The 18,721-nt window shown below is 32.0% G+C and overlaps 1 protein-coding gene across 3 annotated transcripts in view; it reads right to left on the bottom strand.

Moving 5' to 3' along the window:
- Klhl4 (kelch like family member 4) overlaps nucleotides 1-18,721 on the bottom strand; it is a 97,517-nt gene that overhangs the window by 18,898 nt on the left and 59,898 nt on the right. For all 3 annotated transcript variants that reach the window (XM_047535871.1, XM_047535872.1, XM_047535873.1), the window contains exons 2-6: nucleotides 16,970-17,137; nucleotides 16,448-16,584; nucleotides 14,003-14,199; nucleotides 9,325-9,537; nucleotides 6,994-7,180 (exon numbers count right to left, since the gene is read on the bottom strand). In XM_047535871.1, the coding sequence (XP_047391827.1) occupies nucleotides 6,994-7,180; nucleotides 9,325-9,537; nucleotides 14,003-14,199; nucleotides 16,448-16,584; nucleotides 16,970-17,137 (902 nt within the window). The remainder of the gene's footprint in view (nucleotides 1-6,993; nucleotides 7,181-9,324; nucleotides 9,538-14,002; nucleotides 14,200-16,447; nucleotides 16,585-16,969; nucleotides 17,138-18,721) is intronic.

Genomic DNA, 18,721 nt, shown 5'->3' with positions numbered 1-18,721 from the left:
TATAAGACACAGACTAGCAGAATGAAATAGAGAACAAGATGCAACCATGTATTCTTTATGGGAGACTGACCTTACAGGCAAAGATAGCCACAGAATAGAAATGAAAGGATAGAAAACATACCATGCAAATGTAGTACAAAGGCAAGCAAGAGTAGCTACTCTCATATCTGACAAAGTAGACTTGAAGCAAAAATTAATCAGAAGAGACAGATAATTCACTGATTTTAATAAATAAATCATTAATGAGTAGCTTATATGTACAAGATAAAGTTTATCATTTGATTATTTTAAATTTCAACTTTGATCCTGCTTAGAACATTGTCATCATTCTTTTAGATACATTATAAAAAGTATTTACCATGTCATATTGGTAAAGGGAGCTATTCAACAAGAATAATGATCATAAATGTTTATGCCTCAAATATTGGTGCACTTACTAACATAAAGCAAACCTTACTTAATATATAATGACTCCAATATCCCCCAATACAATAATACTGAGTTGTTTCAACATAACCTCTTTCACCAATAGATAGCTTAGCCACATATAAACCAAGTTCCTTCAGACCTAAAAAATACTATTAATCAAACAGACCTAACCGTCATCTATATAATATTTTACCCATCACAAACTGAGGTCACTTTCTCTTTACACACATGGAATCTTCTCCAATATATACTGTATTTTAGGACACAGAGCAAGTCTTAACAGATAAAGAACAGATAATTTTTCAAGTTGTCAGATAATAATAGAATGAAATTAGAAAACAATGACAAGATAAAAATAAATAATTTTAATACATGGAGTCTGAATATTGTACTTTTGAATGAGGAATGGGTCATAATAGAAATAAGAGGGGAAATCAAACCAATTATTAGAAACAAGAATAGAGATAAAACATATCATAAACTCCAGGACATCATGAAGGCAATTTTAAGAGGAACGTTTGTAACACTGAGTGTCTACATAAAAAAAGAGAAAGATCTCAAATAAACCATCTAATGTTACATCTTAAAGCCCTAGAAAAGCAAGAACTAATTCTGAAATCAACAGAAGACAGGAAATAATTAAGAGTCAAAAAGTAATGAAATTGAGAAAAAACACAAAGGATTAATGAAACAAAGTGTCGGTTCTTTAAAAAAATAAACAAGATTTTAGCCAAATGAGCCAAAAGAGAAACAGAAAACCCAATAAACAAAATCAGAGATGTAAAAGAAGATATCATCACAGATATTTCTGAAATCAAGAGGATCACTGGGGACAATTTTGAAAATTTATTATACTTTGATAAACTGGAAAATCTAGAAGGTATTAATAAATTGCTACATACATATGTCCTACCCAAATTGAACCATGAAGATACAGAAAACCTAAGCAGACCAATATCAAGCAGTGAGAGTGACTCAATAAAAAAGTCTTCCAATAAAGAAAACTCCATAAACGGATGGATTCTCAGCTAAGTTCTACCAGATCTTTAATGAATAACTAATGTCAATCATCCTCAAATTGTTCCATGCAATAGAAAGGGAAGGGACACTCCCAAATTTATCCTTTAACACTGATACCAAAACCATATTAAGACATGTCAATGAAAAAAACCACAAATATACCTGATGAACTTAGATATAAAAATCCTTAATAAAAATATTAGCATTCCACATTCAAAAATACATTAAGTAGATTGTACATAATGATCAAGTTGGTTTCATCCAAGTGATACATTTGTTGTCTAAACATATACAAATCAATAAATGTAACTCACCATATAAATAGAATTAGACAAAAAACACATCATCTCAATAGATGCAGAAAAGCCTTCAACAAAGTCCAGGACACATTCTTGCAAAAACACTGAAGAATGTAGGGATACAAAGAACTTACCTGAACATCATAAAAACTATATGTAATAAATCTAAAACCAATCCAAACATCATTATGAATGGAGAAAAACTAAAAGAATATCCTCTAAAATCAGGAAGAAGACAAAGATGTACACTCAGATCACTTCTATTTAATATGTTTCTTGAAACTAGTCAGAGAATTCAGGGAACAGACTGAAATAAAAGGCATACAAATAGGAAAAAAAGAAGTAGAGGTATCTGTTTGCTGATTACATGACCCTATATGTCGAAGACCCAAGAAAACCCAGAAGATTTACAAAGCCAATAAACAAATTCAGTAAAAGAACAGGATCCAAGATCAATATAAAAGAGTCAATGACTTTCTTGTACTCCCACAATGAATCTGCTGAGAAAGAAATTAGGAAAACTATTGCATTCACAATTACCTCAAAACAAGAAACACGTGGGAATAAACTAACCTAAGAAGTGAAAGAGCTCTACAATAAAAACTATAGGACAATGAATAAAGAAATTGTAGATCTCAGAGGATGGAAAGCCCTTCCATATTCTTGGATAGGCACAATTTATATTGTTAAAATGGGCATATTACCAAAAGTGATCTATAGATTTAATGTGATTGCCATCAAAATACCAATGACATTCTGCATAGAACTAGAAGAAACAGTACTAAAATTCATATGGAAGAATAAAAGACCCAGAATAATCAAAGCAATACTAAGCCATAAGAGTAATGCTGGATCTCAAATTATACCACAGAGTTACAGTAACAAAACAGCATGGTTTTGTCATAAAAACAGCATGAGGATAAGTGGAATAAAACGGAAGACACAGAAAAGTCCACACAGTAACTTAACCTTGACAAAAGTGTAAAAACATACCTTGAAGAAAAGGTAGCCTTTTTAACAAATAGTATTAGGACAACTGGCTATCCATATGTAGAATAATGAAACTAAATACTTATGACTTGCCCTGCACAAAATTCAACATAAAGTAGATAAAAGACCTAGGAATTACACAAGAAAACTGCAACTACTAGAAGGAAACAGGTCAACACTTCAACATACTGGCTCCAAATACAGGGGACCAAATTCCTACAGACGAAGACTCCTGAAGTTCAAGAAATAAGACCTAGAATCTTTAAGTGGAATGGCATCAAATTAAAAAACTTCTGCAAACCAAAGGAAAGAAAGGTGTGAACACGGAGCCTACAAAATGGGAGAAAATCTTTGGCAGCTACTCTTTCAATGGGGGGATCAATAACCTGAATATATAAAGGACTCAAAAATTTAACACAAAAATAAATAACCCAATCAATAAATGTGCAAATGAACTGAACAGACATTTCTCAAAAGAAGAAATGAAGATGGTCCACAAATATATGAAAATATATTTGCATTCTTAGCAATAAGGGACATACAACTAAAAAAAACACTAAAATTTCACCTCACTCCAGTTAGAATGGCAATCATCAAGATTAAAATAATTGCTGGTAAAGATGTGGAGGAAAAAGTACACTCATGCATTTTTGGTGGAACTGAAAATTATTACAACTCCTTTGGAAAGCAATATGGAGATTCTTCAGAAGACTAGGAATATCACCACCGTATGACCCAGGTATTGCACTCCTTGGTATTTATCCAAAATAACTAGAATGAGCATTTATAGTGATATATGCATACTAATATTGATAGCAGTGTAATTCACAATAGCAAAGTCATGGAACCAGAATAGGCACCCATGAGCACATGAATATATATAATATAATATAATTATTGTGATATATGCACACAATAGACTTTTACTCAGCAATAAATTAAAACAAAATTATGTCATTTGCTGATAAAAGGATGAAGCTGGAGACCATCATGATAAGTGAAATAAGCCAGATTTAGAATGTCAAGGATTGAATGTTTTCTCTCATATGCTGAAAGTAGAGAGACGGAAGAAAAAAAATGAGGAAGCTCGTGAAAATAGAAGGGAGAATAGTGGGGTAGAGAAAAGGGACTGAGGAGGAAGGAGAAATGGGAAAGGGGAGTAACTGTGGAAAGAAAATGAACATATTATGTTATGTGCATGTTTAAATATATTATAATGAGTGAATTCCACTTTATGTGTAACAGTAATACACCAATTATAAAAACAACAAGTAAATGGAAAACTAGTAGAGTAGAGCAAGGGAATCAGTAGGTGGGAAGAGTGGTAGGAAAGAGAAAGTACTGGGAATTGAAATGGTACAAATTATATTATATGCATTTATGAGTAAGTCAAAATAACCACATTATTATGCATGGCTATAATGAAAAGCTATGCCTAGCTGAGATGCCTGTTGAGGGGAAAGGAAACAAAGAATGGGTAGTAGAAGAAGATCGTGATAAACACCAGCTACAAACACATGATGATTTATATAAATGAACCAATGCTAATTTTCTTCTTCTCTTATCCCTTTGTCCTGTTACAGGATCTATTGACTTTATATCATAATATTATGATATTGTGAACTTTACATTTTAATATTTAAGTCATCAGTTAGATATCAAAGGACACCAAGGAAAAGAATAAACACCACACAATAATTCTATATTCTCTTCTGGGGCAAGTGTTAGCATTGTCTGTTGCTCACAGTTGTATCACATTAGGTGGAAGTATGACCCTGCTAATTTGGAAATTAAGCATGGTTTTAGGACATGTGTATGGGTGTCAAGTTGACAGGGCCTGAAGTTGGATGGTTTATTTTATGTGTAAAACTGGCTAGCCTGAAGTAACAGATGCTTTTGTGAAGGACTCAGTAAATATGACTACCATACAAAATATATGGGGACCTCATCCAATTAGTTGAAGGTATCAGTGGAAAAAACGTTGACTTCCCCAAGAAGAAATTTTGCCTGCGTGCTGCCCTTGGACTCAAACTAATTGAAACTCTTTCTTGCCAGCCTCTTTGGCATAACTTGGATGTGCCAAGCCTCTATAATCCATGACTCAATTCTAGATGAACCAAATTCATTTGGTTTTGTTTTCCTGGGGAATCCTGATGATTAATGGAAGTTCCCCATAGTTTTGTGTGATGTAAACTCTTAGGCTCATTCTACCAAAACCACTATCCTTTTTTCTTAATGTGATATGACAGACAACTATTTTATTAGGCATCCCAAAATGTTGTATTTCTTTAATTAGTTTAATAAGTTTAGTACTGATTTTTAATTTATTCTCTATTTCATTAAATTTTTTCTTATACAAAATAGAGGAATTGATAGGAGTTGTAGATACTTATAACTGTTGTGTAAAAACATTCATTTATATGAAAATAATTCAAGTATAACTTGAAAAATATGACAGAAATAGAAACAAGCATAAAAAATAAACATAAAAGTTTCCATTGCTCACATTGAATGAATCCTTTGAAAATATTAGAAACTAAAGATAACCACATTTGAATTTTGTATTTAGTACCTTTCAATTTAAATAGCGAAAAGCTTGTAACATTCTATTAATAATCATTCTATTCAACGAAATGCAAGAAAATACTCAGTTTTCAGACTTAAAACTTACTATAGAATCCTATTGTATTTGGAAAATTCTGAATCACAAAGCCTGTAAAATAACCCTAAAATAATTGCATTTCCAACCTTTTGTTTTTAAATAGGTGCTGTGATTTCAACATATCCTCTGGAATATATTTGTTGAAAAATTAGTCCCCAGGGTACTAATAGGTGATTGAACCTCTGAGAGGAGACAGGGTCATGAGTCACTATCTTATGAATGAATGGATTAATGCTGCTCTTTCTCCAATGAAATAGTTACCAAGAGAGTACTTCATTACAAACAAGGTGCCCTTGTGTTTTTCTCTTTACATGTACCTGCTTTGCCCTTTTACTTTTCTAACAGTTTGGACTTCCAGTCTCCAACTAAATAAACTTTTATCATTTAAAATTTACCTAGTTTGTTCCTATACATAAAACAGGAAACTAAAACATAAGGTGACAATTAATCAGAATATTTCCTGTGTACTCTTCCAATTTCCAGTTATACTTATCAAAGGAAAAAACAGGTTTCTAGGAGCATAAAATTTTTAGTTTTTTATCATTTTCTACAATGTAGCCTTCTACTTATGATTTACCAATATATTTTATCTTTAAGTAGGTTGATGGTTTTATTTTCTATGCAACCAACTCAATTGTAAAATCTTTGTCTATTTTCACACTATGTGTTGAAAAATTGAGAAACCAGGTATAAAGAGGCAGAACTATAGAAAACAAGTTCTAGGAAGGGGTTTGGCTTCAGGAACTGGTCCATACAACATTTGATGAAATTCTTATAAAAATCATTATTTTCTCCTAGGTTTGAATTCCAGCATTTCATGAGTATCTAGCAACCACTCTTTGAGTATCTAACTAGTCTTTGAGTATCTAACAAGGCATTGAGAGGTGAGGTGGCAAGGGGAAGGAAAGACGGTAGAATGGCACAAACATCATTACCCTATGTACATGTATGATTACACAAATGGTGTGACTCTACATCACGTACATCCAGAAAAATGAAAAGTTGTACTCTGTGTACAGTGAATCAAAATGCATTCTGCTGTCATGTAAAACTAAATAGAATAATAATTAATGAATAAAATACACACTATCTTTCAAAGACTTAGTACAAAGAAAAGGATATAAAAATCTCATTACTTTTTAATATTGAATATATGTTAAAATAATGTTTTTGCTGTATTAGATTAAACATATTATTAAAATAAGAAAAGAAATTGAGAACAGGATCTAGAAAGTACTCTTTCTCTCAAAAAATAAATCTGAAGGTCCTTGTCCTTTACCTTTATGAAAAACATTAAATAAGTGATCCCTGACATTACATATAGAAATATGAATATTCAAATTGAAAGTTCCTTGCATATATTGAAAGTGTCTATCAGGAGTTTAGTTAACATCAATTAAAGCATTATGTCTCATAAGAAAAGAAAAAAATTAGATCACAGAACTACATTTAATAACTTACGAACATTTACACACATGCACACACACACTTATACTCATTTAACATGGCTTTAATAGCAACTTCGCGATTTGGAGAATGTTTAGTATATCTTTTCCTTTTGGAATGAAGGCACTTTCTTTTTGTCTCTTTTACCTTTCATAGCATCCATGCCTCCCACAGCATAAAGTGACCCCACAGTTGATTTTCTAGGTTTTGTTCGAGGGCTTTGCATCATGGGTCTTCTTTCAGGCAACAGATGGTACTTCATAGCTTCCATTAGTAACTTTTGACACTCAAGATCACCAGTAAACATGGAACTATTTTCTAGATCTGCCAGTAACTGAAAAGTAATGGTACATGGCATATAAGTGAGATCTACCATTAGAAAGAAAATATATAAGTTTATATAAATTTGGAAGTGATTGAAGCTAATTCAAGTGTATAATTTTTGTTATTTATTATTTTAAATTTCCTGTTAGTAAGATATTTTTATTTTCATTCATCATGTAAAATGATTAGAAGTTTCACAGTAGTAGCCAATGATCTATACATATTTAATTGATACTCTTCCATTTGAATGTATACTTATATCATCTGAAGAAGTTAGAAAAAGCACTTAAGTTATTATTATAATAATTTATAATATTCTAGGCATAGGGAACACTCAGATAAGTGTACAAAGGACCACTGGTTGTAAGTTTGAGCTGGAAATTTCCCTTCATTTCAATAAAGTAAGATAACTTCAAACTAAACACCTTGCTAAAAAAAATTAAATAGACTTAAAGGAATGTAAAATTAAAGACTTCTAATATATTACACCCACCAGTGCATCTTAAAATTTTCCATGTCTAAAAATCATCTGATGAGATTTTAAAAACAAAGCTTTCTGAGCCTGACTCCCTGACTCCCAGATATTACTTAAGTGGGTCTGGACTATGGCTTGAGAAATTATGTTTCTAATAAGTACCTAGGTAATGCCATATAACTAGGACAGGAAAATTTTTTCTTCCATATATTTATTAGTGCATTATAGTCATACATAATCCTGGAAGTCATTGTTACATATTGTTACATGCCCACAATATAACAATATAATTTCGCCAATATCATTCCCCAATAATTTCCCTTTCCCTTCTCTCCTTCCTCCCCTGGGACAGTAACATTTTAAATGGTGCTCTCTTAAAGAATCTGATATATCATTGAGAATAACACACATAAGCAAACACACATTCACATAAACATAACATTTCTGTAGTTTATAAAGTTTATCTATTCTGGACTTAGAACCATGGGTCTAAAATTACACATATAAATTAATGTTTCTCTTTTAGGTGTCACTATTGCCTTGCCCTTTCGATAAATTTGCTACTGTTAGAAGGGTGATCAATGTTATTTCATTGAACATGTATAGAATCTTAAGAGCAAGTAGGTAGTTTCATGGGATGTAATTAAGAGTTAAAAGTAGTATTTGGAGAAACTATCAGTGAATTAACACACTTTTTTCAATATTAATATTCATTTAATTTTATTAAAAAATTAATTAATTTAATATTAATCTACTAAGCTCTCACTCAATCTACTAATCCAGACAAGGCCTCTCTTTCTTTTTCTTTTCTTTTTTTTTTCTTTTTTTTTTTTTTTTGGTACTGGGGATTGAACCCAGGGCCTTGTGCTTGCAAAGCAAGCACTCTACCAACTGAACTATATCCCCAGTCCAAGGCCTCTCTTTCTGATGTGGATGATGTTTGTGGACTTCAACTAAATCAATATATATGAAATGCAAATGGGCAATATATTTTTGTTTTTATATATAGTATAAATTAGATATATTTTTGATAAATTTATTAAAGAAAAAAATTGTGCTTGCCATGAGTGATGAAATTATGCAGTGGCACTGCACTGCAGCTTCACTAAAAGGCAAAATATTAAAATTGAATATGAGATAAGTCAATCTTGGATCTTAACCAATGTTGCTTGTTTATGGAAGCACCCTTGCTATACTACATCACTTTGGTAAGCATGATGAGAATGCCATTATAATGATGCTCTAGTGCATCTGAAAGTATGCTTTCAATCATAGCAAATAATTACTCATGCTAGTAGGTATTATCCAGGATTAGACTCCTTCCTAGACCTTCCTGTGGAAGGTTCTTATACTTATTATGAACACCTTGCCTAGGAGGTGAGCAGTAAAAGAAAAAGTGTTAGTCTAGTCATTTCTCTGCTTGGTACAAGTGCTATTTCGCAAGAGAGGAAACTGAAACTAATGAATACAATGATGTATAGGGATTATCTGTATTTTTATCCATGTTTCCTCTTTCCATATTAATATCTCTAATCAAAGATTGAATATGACCTTCTGTGAAATGAATTCTGGATACAACATATTAAATATTCCCTGAATAAATAGGCAATTAAAGACTGGATTGGTGGGTAGAGGTAGTTTAGAACTCTAATATACATTACCTGAAGAAATTTCCATACCTGTGGTGGAAGTAATGGCAATCTGATATAAGAAAGCAGCGTTGCCAGGTCTTGTTGCCTAGTCTGAACATCATGATCTACCCACTGCATTAGAGCGTGGAAAATGGTTTCTTCATCAGGCACATTAATATCATCACTGCACAGAAGTTTTGAAATTTCATTAGCTGGAAGCAGGAGGAATTCTTGATTTTTTGTTACCTCAATGAAGTGTTCCTAGAAAAGAAAGGTCATCTACTGAAATTTTGTACTTTAGAATTTTCTTAAGGAAATAAGCCTTTCAAGGGATTTTACTTTGTTAATTTTCAGAAAAGTTCAGAGAGAGAGAGAGATATTCATTTATACCAATAGGTGCTATTATAGCTGCCCATGAAAGGAGTATGGGAGCCTTCTGAAGTTTAGGGTCCAAATGTTTCCACTAGGAATTATTTAATGAACAGAAGGAAAGTCTTTAACTGCTTCACAGACCACATGGGAAGAATATCAGAGCTGAGAGTAGTGCTTTTCCTTCCAGCTGTTTTACATGACAACAGCCTTTGATTCTAGAACTGAATGCTCAGTTGGCCTTTAGTCAAAAGCCCCAAGAGAAAGGCTGAAAATTCTTGAGGTGGGAGAGTTAACTCTGGCTATGCATTTGAGGCAGCAACAGACTGTAGTCTTTTGAGATGAGAAAAGAAGATTAATGAAAAAGTCTTTGCTCTTATAGAAGAGAATGATCTAGTATTGACCAAAGGAAATGTATGCTTTTTTAAAAAAATATTTTTAGTTATAGATGGACACAGTACCTTTATTTATTTTTATGTGGTGCTGAGGATCAAATCCAGTGCCTCACATGTGTGAGGCAAGGACTCTACCACTGAGCCACAATCCCAGCCCAAATATATCCTTTTCTAATGCATCATGGTCAAAAGATTCGACAACTTGAAAGGGGTTCTCTAGGAAGTGTTCCTTCAGGAAAGAGTGGGATTATATTTCAATTTCCATGTATTATATCTCCAATCTCCTTTCTGTAAATGTTTTCTCATGTATTTTGGCAAGTATCAAATTTTAAACAGCTGTGTTTCCATTTTTTCATCCAAATATTACCATATTTTCTAGTTCATAAATATTTTATATGAATTTTTGAAACATTATAATTTCCAATATTTTTCACAGCGAAGATATCAAGTTTTTAATGCTATAAAATATGCTTCTGAAATGGACATAAACATGTGTACCTCGTAACTTATGTTACATTGTAAGCAGATATTCTGAGAATAGAGTAAGACAGTCTCTGAATAACTGGGGGTTCTGAATGAATCGAACAATTCCCCCACCTCTACTCTTACATTAGTCATTATAGTATGAGTTAGCCTAATAACAAAATTATCCAAACAGTATTCTCAAGGTTGATAGACCCATAAGGAAGCTCTGATGTCCTAAAGTTTCAAACTAACTCACCTATACAAAGAAAAAAAAAGAACACTTTTGTGATTAAAGCAAGCAGTTGGGAGAAAACTGATACTGAAAATCCTCTCATAGTAAATGATGTCAAAAGTGTTACTAATATATCTCATTCATACAGCACTTCACATTTTAATAAAATATTTCACAAGCATTAAACCATCCTCAATATGGTCTTATGAAGAGGTGAAATTACTCTGATGAGAAAGCTAGCAATATATATTATTTGATCTATTAAGTGGCAAAATCTGGACTCAGATGTAAGCCTCTAGTATAATGCCTATTGCATTTTATAAATGCTGAAATTGTTTTTGTTAAGTGATAAAGATTTTTATTAAAGAGCTAATAAAAAACATAAAACACTGTAAAACTTATGACTACCTATTACTGGTATTATACATAAGCTCTGAAACTATGTTAATATGATGGAAAACACCTGGTCTCACTCTCCTTTGTGTCTATTTTCCAATGACAGAAAAGGGAAAAAGAAAGGAAAGAGATAACTACTCAATGGACAAGGCGAATTATAGTCTGCTAAATTTGATTACACATTTTAGGGAGTAAATAAGTTACTAGAAATGGTTCATTTGGTGGTCATACTACATACAACCAGAGATTTGATTTTCTGATAGAATTTTTTATAACTTCAGACTTGCTGTCTTATGAGACTACTAAAAATCACTGGACAATATGGATAAGTCTAAATAACAAATAAATGTATCGTTTTAAAGTATCTACATTGATGCAGTGTCCAATATTTTAGACAAATAATTAGTTATGCATAAAGACTAATTTTTTGATTTTGAGACATTACTACCCCATATACATGTATGGAAAATTTCTTAAAATCAATTTAAAAACAAAAAAAGAATGAAGAAAACAAAATGAAAATCCATTCTCGGAAAAAAAGTAATTATTTTGTTCCTTGTTTCAAGGTAAGCACTTTTTTCTTCTATGTACCTTCCGAGGAGTCTTCTTTTGTGCCATGGGTTCACTATGGAACTCTTTTTTTTACATCTACATTTAAATTACTATCAAATTTATTAAAAGAACATAGCATGCTTGTTGAATGATTAATTCACACAGACAACTATTTACATGATTGAAATGGTTAATTTTATGTGTGAACTTGTTTAGGTCATAGAATATCTAGATGTTTGATCAAACATTTTTCTGGGTGTTGCTGTAAGGGTATTTCCGAATGAAGCCCAGCCACATTATAGAGGACAATCTGCTTTTTCAGTCTATCAACTGTAATTGCATCTCTAAATTGTTTAGCATTATTTTTTTATATTAAAATTATTTGCATTATTATATAATCTATACAGTATTACAAAGCACTATTATAATAAGACCTTTACATATTTTATTGTACTCACAGTAGATAGTAACATAATTCTAAAGAAGGATTAAGGGAGACAACACCATTGTATTTTTATACACATCCTGCCTTAACACTCAGTTTGGGACACATAATAGGAAAAGGAAGACAAGTTCATTTTGTGTAACAAAAATAATCCAAACTGTTTATCAGAATGTATTTTGTCTGCAAAAGTAAGATACCAGACAGGAAACTGTTAATACTTAGTTCAAGAATTTAAGTAATTTAACAGGAAGTTTTCATGTTTGGCTTTTGTGGCAGGATTAACCTTTGAACTATATAACTGCTGTTCCCTTAGATTATGTGACATGTGTGTTTAGGATACAGGAATATAAATAGCATAATTAAATGACACATTTTAAAATGCAAATCCATTATGATGTGATTCTCCTTATAATGGTATTGTTTAAGAAATATAATTGCAATTTCGAATTTTCAAGAATGACATGTGGGAAAAAGGAAGGAGAACAATTTATAAGAAATTTTTAGAGAAGGTGAAATTTAGAAATTTGAAAATTTTATGATCTGGATAAAGCTGTAGAAAATATGTTTTTATTTATATGATCTCTACACTAAAATAATGCTACTTTTACTAATCAATTTTACCTGAAATTCTCTTGTTCACTTGTAAGCATATGCCTTAAATTTTTTAAAACTTAAATAGCTGGAGAAATTCCTTTGTTTGAAATATTTTTATTAGGTTTCACAGTAAGATCCGTCTCTTATGTCAGTCAGTGCTCCCACGGGTTAAAAAAGTTCATTTTATTCTTTTCATCAGAATAGTATCAGCATTAATGCTAAGGCTTACTTTATATTCTCTATCGAGTTTTCCTTACCTCTACAATTCATATTTCATGTGCTTGTCACCTGACTAAATAAAGATCATTTCATCCTATGGAAATTTTAAATAACTACCACATACTGACAGGGCTGGCAACAGAACTCAGTCGTAGAGCACTTGCCTAGCATTCTGACATGTTTATTTAATTCAATATAATTAATAGTAAAATTGAGAGAGGTTTGATTTTGCTTTTCTGTAGTGCTGAGTATAAAACCCAGGACCTTACATATGTTAAGCAAGAGCTCCAATAAAACTGTCTGAGATATTAATTTTGGTAATTCTTAAGCTCTTTTAATTTATATTGATCTATTAATATTAGCATTTCTTACTAAGTGATATTTACCTTTCATTATAAATCATAATGAGTCAATTTTAGAAATTAAATAGTTATGCAAAAGCATCAGAGAATTAATCTTTTTTCTTAGTAATATAGATCTGAATTTCAATATATATATGCACAATTCAATTTTGGCACTGTTTTCACTTCTCCAAGTTTTGAGATTTAGTAAAACCTTCTTGGTTCCAAAGATGAACAAAACTTAATTGAGTATTGCTCAACTAGACAAATATTTTTATCTACTATATGTCAGGGGCGGGCTCTGAGGGTCCCAGAGCCACTCCGTGGCCTGATCTCTAAGATGGCGCCTGGCAGCTTGCCAAACATAGCTGCACTCGTAAACAAGTTTTAGGAAGTAACTCTGGTTGGCTGTTGTACACGAGGCGATCCTGGTATCTGCCTGGAGGCTGTTCCTTGATAGGCTGACTTTCCTGGTAGTCTACTCTCTGATTGGCTGATGTTCTCAATATAAGTCTGAGACTTGTGGAATAAAGTCTTTTTGGCCTTTTGGTTCCTGTGATCAAGAAAAGCGTATGCGTTGTGATTGCCCACCGCCTGTGGGCGGTGGGCGATCATAACTATATGCAAGTCACCTGTAAATTATGTTTATATTGCTTTTAATTTTATTCCAACATTTACATATTATTAGTGCAAGTTATTTTGAAACACTTGACGTTACCATGGTGTACTTGTGTGCCACGTTCAGGAGCTCTGTACAGCCCTGGGCATCTCCAAATGATCGAATTCCTAAGCAGTTTGAAGGATGGAGCTGCTTTATGAGGAAACTGGAGCAGACTTCAATGACCTGAGTCAGCTGCAGGAGACAAGCTGCAGCCAGCAGACTTTCGATGGTATCTTCTTTCAATTGCAGGACACCTAAAGGGTTTGAAAAAGTAAAGAAAGATTATGTTTCCTGAAAAGGAAGACAAAAATATACTAATTAGTAGGATTTTCCATTTCCCTCATAATTAAGGCTATGTTTTTTTTCCTACACTGTAGTTACTCTGGGAATATGTTTTGAGCCTGACATACATAAGATATTCTGAGTGTTACTAATAAGAAGATTGAAGGGAGTCAAAATAGATTATCAAAAAGACTATGGCAAATGAAGAGTGAACATTATCAACAAAAACTACAACTTGTTTTTCTTAAGTCTGACTTTAAATATTAATCATTCTTATGAATGTATTCATAAGAACATGACCTAAAATATGTAATTTTAAATTATCAATCAAACCTAAATAAAGCTGGGAAAATTGTCTACATTGAGTCAAGGCACATTATATCATGTTATATAAAGATCATACCATTGACCATACTTATTAACTGTCATTTGTGAGAAGCTAAAGATACTGGTAAATGAAAAGAGTTCTTTATATCCAAATTTTTGTATATCCATCTATCAATTGGTAAAGATATGTCTGCCCAAATATTATGCATGAACTTGAGTCCTGCAGGTGTCTCAAAAGGAAGAGAATGTTGCACAGGGGTCTCATATAAATAACTGCTTATATAAGTATTTGCTTCTTATAAAAAATAAACTGTTTAAAAAATATCTGTAATGATTTTTTAAAATGTGCTCAGAAGCAATTTAAATCAATTTCTTTATCATGATATGTCTACTATTTTTAGAGTGAGCATTATTGATAATTTATTGCAAACACTGTCATTTTTAAGATATATCCATACTTTTAATTGTTTTAGCCAAAGTGACTATTTCTTTTAAGTTTTTCTTTCTAAAGTAACTTAATATGGATCCTATATGATTGCACAACATAAGCAAGAGAGTAATACATGTTGTGATATGCTCTATAATTAATTCAATTTGTGAAATATGTTGCAAAGCAGTCTGATCCATTTGTGCATTTTCTTGTGTTGTATCTTTTCTTGGAGTTTGAAAAGAAAAACCAGACAATACTTTATGAGATGCAGAAAAGTAGAAAACATACCTGCAAAACAGTCACTCCCAATTTTCCCTATACTTTTGCAAACACTAATGTATTTTCTCCATGACTTTCCCTATTTTGGACAACTAAGACAGATGGAGTAATACAGTAAGTGGTCTTTTGTGTGGTATGATGTTTTCAAAGTTACATTCCTGTTGTAGAACATATCAGAATGCCATTCTTTCTTTATTGCCTATTAATATCCCATGTTATGCACACACAAAGTTTGCTGTATCAATTCTCATTTAATAAACATTTTGATTGTTTCTACATTTTCATTACTATGAATAATGCTTCTATAAACATTTGTGCATACATTTTGGGGTGCATATATTTTAATTTATCTTGGATATATACTTAAAAGTATAAGAAAAATGTGTTCAACTTTTGAGAAACTTCCCTACACATATACTTTCAAATGAATGGATGTTGTATTAAATTGATAAAGTGTTGAGATATCACCAGATACATCAAAAATGCAAAATGTAATAGTTATTTTTGAAAGGAATCAATACTTACAATATGTTAGGAATTTTATACCTTAGAACCATTTAAAAATTACAAAATTATTTAGTCATTAGTGGAAAAATGTAAGGGGAGTGCATTTTTCAAATTTACTTTAGGGACAATGTAAACAAACTTGTTTGAAAACAATTCTGGAGAAAGCCAAGATGCATACGTGTAGCCTTTAGAAGTGTCTATGAATATATAATTATATAAAGGTATTTAAATACTTAGAGATCCTAAAGATGAAAAAATGATTATGGAAAAAAGGACCAAAATACATTTTTTGCCCCCAAAGTCATTGTGTATTAGAGCTTGAGTAAATTTGAGTTTATAATCCCAAAGGAAGTGGCTGACTAAATCTCTAAAATAGAATTAGAAAATTTCACTTTCACTCTTTTCTCACAAACAAGAATTTGTTAACTTTATTCAAGAGGGATATCTTCTTATATTTTGGGGCTAAAATAGTTCTCTACTCCCATGGTAAAAATAATTTACTGCCTGTTATTTATCTTTTGTTATTTTATGTTATAATTAAATACCCATGCTCTTCCTTCTTACTACCTTAGAAAGGTTACTTAACTAGTCTATCCTTCATTAGATTGAAAATAATAATAATAATATGCTTTATGTAATACAGAATTATAATGAGTTAATGCATGTAAAGAACTTACCTGTGTAAGCGTACTGCACCAAGGAGTTAAGAGCATTTGGATCTACTCCTTCCATTCTGATCTCTTCTTGTTTGGCTTCAAGCACATCATTAGTGAACATGGCAGCAAAATAATCAGACACTGCACTGAGAACCAACCTATAAATAGTAATGTTTCATAAGAACTGACATCAAATTAATAATCTCATCAAAAGTATAAAATTCATGCAGTGAGTTTGTGAATCTACTCAGTTTGTTTTTTGCATACATCTTTCATAAATTGATAATAATGAAGTTAGAAACATCAAATAAGTAAACTGGTCTTCTTTCAGAGAGTTTGTGCTGTTTTCCTTCAACAATATCTCTGAAATTTGGCTCTTCTAAATATTGCATGAAGAATTGGATCACATGGGGTAATGTTTTTTCAATTGTGGAAAAATAAAATCTATTTGCCCAGTGTTCCAATTTATGAGCAATTTGCTTATTCTCCCTCATTCATATTGGCTCTACTGTCCAAATGTTCTGTTTGCATAAGTATATTTACCGATGTGCTGGGATTCTGAGGTGTCCAGCAATGAGGAGGACGTCACACAGTTGTTTCTCTTTCAAGTAGTTCTCCATTTTACAGAGAGTTTGCTCTGCATGGTTTTTAGCGTGGTATTGCTCCTCAGACTTGGTGGTATTCATGTCTTCAGTATAGTGTGTATACAATCTGAAAGGGAAGTTAAGAATGAGAATATAGTCTATCACAACATTTTATAAAAATTGCAATTGTTTTCTCCTATAGTATGCACATATCTAATGTGGTAAGGGCTCACCCAGAACAAAGAAAAAGCAACATGACACACTCAGTAACTATGTGCATGTATTCCCAGAACAAAGAGAAAGCAATGTGTTATACTCAGTGTGCATGTGCAACTCTGCTCTAACTCTCTCCTAATTCTACCACAAATCTGTTGCAATCTGTTATGTATGACACTGTCCAACTCTTGTAATTCTATAGCGAAGAATACTTAATCAGAATGAATGTTATCATATAGGGAAGACAAAGAAGCTAACAAGTAATGGGAGTAAATAAGGCAACCCCTTGCTGCTGTGCTTGGGGCTCAGCCTCTGGATATGAATCCACTGCGCCAGTGCCAGGACTAATAAAACAGTGTCCTGTTTCTCTGTAAGAGAGTTCCTCAACATTAGTAGAAATTTAGGCACATCAACTTCAAAAAGCAATATTTTGAATTAAAGTAAAATTAAAATTAGTTCTCTAATCTTAAATATTTTAGTATGGTTTACTCTTTAACCTTCCATGAAAGTGAACAGTCAGGGTTAGTATTTATGTTTGGAATGAAACCACAACCAAGAATGGTTTACCCTAGTAATACCTGTCATATGCACAAACATAATCATCAAAATACCATCAGATTTCTTTGAATCTAAATGGGTATTAAATTTATGTCATGGACACATAATCATTACACAACTTTCAAAATAATTTTAAATAATTTTAATTCCATTTTTGTCATTACCCATCAGAAATATTTCTTGAAGATTTTTTAGCCTGAGAGTCCTTGTAACATTCTTTACAATCTTCAATCTCATGAAGAAACTATGTATTTCCACTATTTATTTCTGAATATTTAGGAAAATATGATCACTATGGTATTTACAATAACAAAAACTATACTAGTATATTTTGAATTTCACACAGTGGAGAAATTTAAATGCCTATAGAAGCACATTCAGGCTTATAATTGACAGAGTCTTACAAGTTTGATAGTTGAATGAACATACTTAAATATGTTGCTTATTACCTTTCTTGCTTCCAGGCATCATTTTCCAACCACCAATTAAGATTAACTTTCAGTTCCCCAACCCTAACACAGTCTATGTATTTTTGAAGAAAATTGATCCACAGTAATATTACTCTCTCTGTATAACTCAAATAAATGATTCCTCTCTGAATCTTCTTAACTTTAAAGAATTTTTAAGTCACAATGTTGTATTTATAACCAAGGTACCATGCATTAAATTAAATTTGGATTAAACCTATCTTCATACTTTGATGATAAATTTTGTCCCATCAGTGGCCTCCATGCACAGGTGAACTGAACCTTAGCTTGCTATGCAAATAAATAGTAATGTAATCAATCAAAGAGTGCAGTCTCGTAATCAAGTAACTGAGACCCAGCAAAATATAGCAGTTGGATCTTCAACCAATCTCAGGAAAAACGCTGGCAAATGATAAACAAATAAGGTGAATGCTGAACTACACCAATCAGGTAATTTCTGTATGCCCTTT

Source organism: Sciurus carolinensis, chromosome X (genome assembly GCF_902686445.1).
Source record: "Sciurus carolinensis chromosome X, mSciCar1.2, whole genome shotgun sequence".
In the NCBI taxonomy this organism is placed as follows: domain Eukaryota; kingdom Metazoa; phylum Chordata; class Mammalia; order Rodentia; family Sciuridae; genus Sciurus; species Sciurus carolinensis.
The sequence above is the reverse complement of the archived record's forward strand: the minus strand, read 5'-3'. Positions and strand labels throughout refer to the sequence as shown.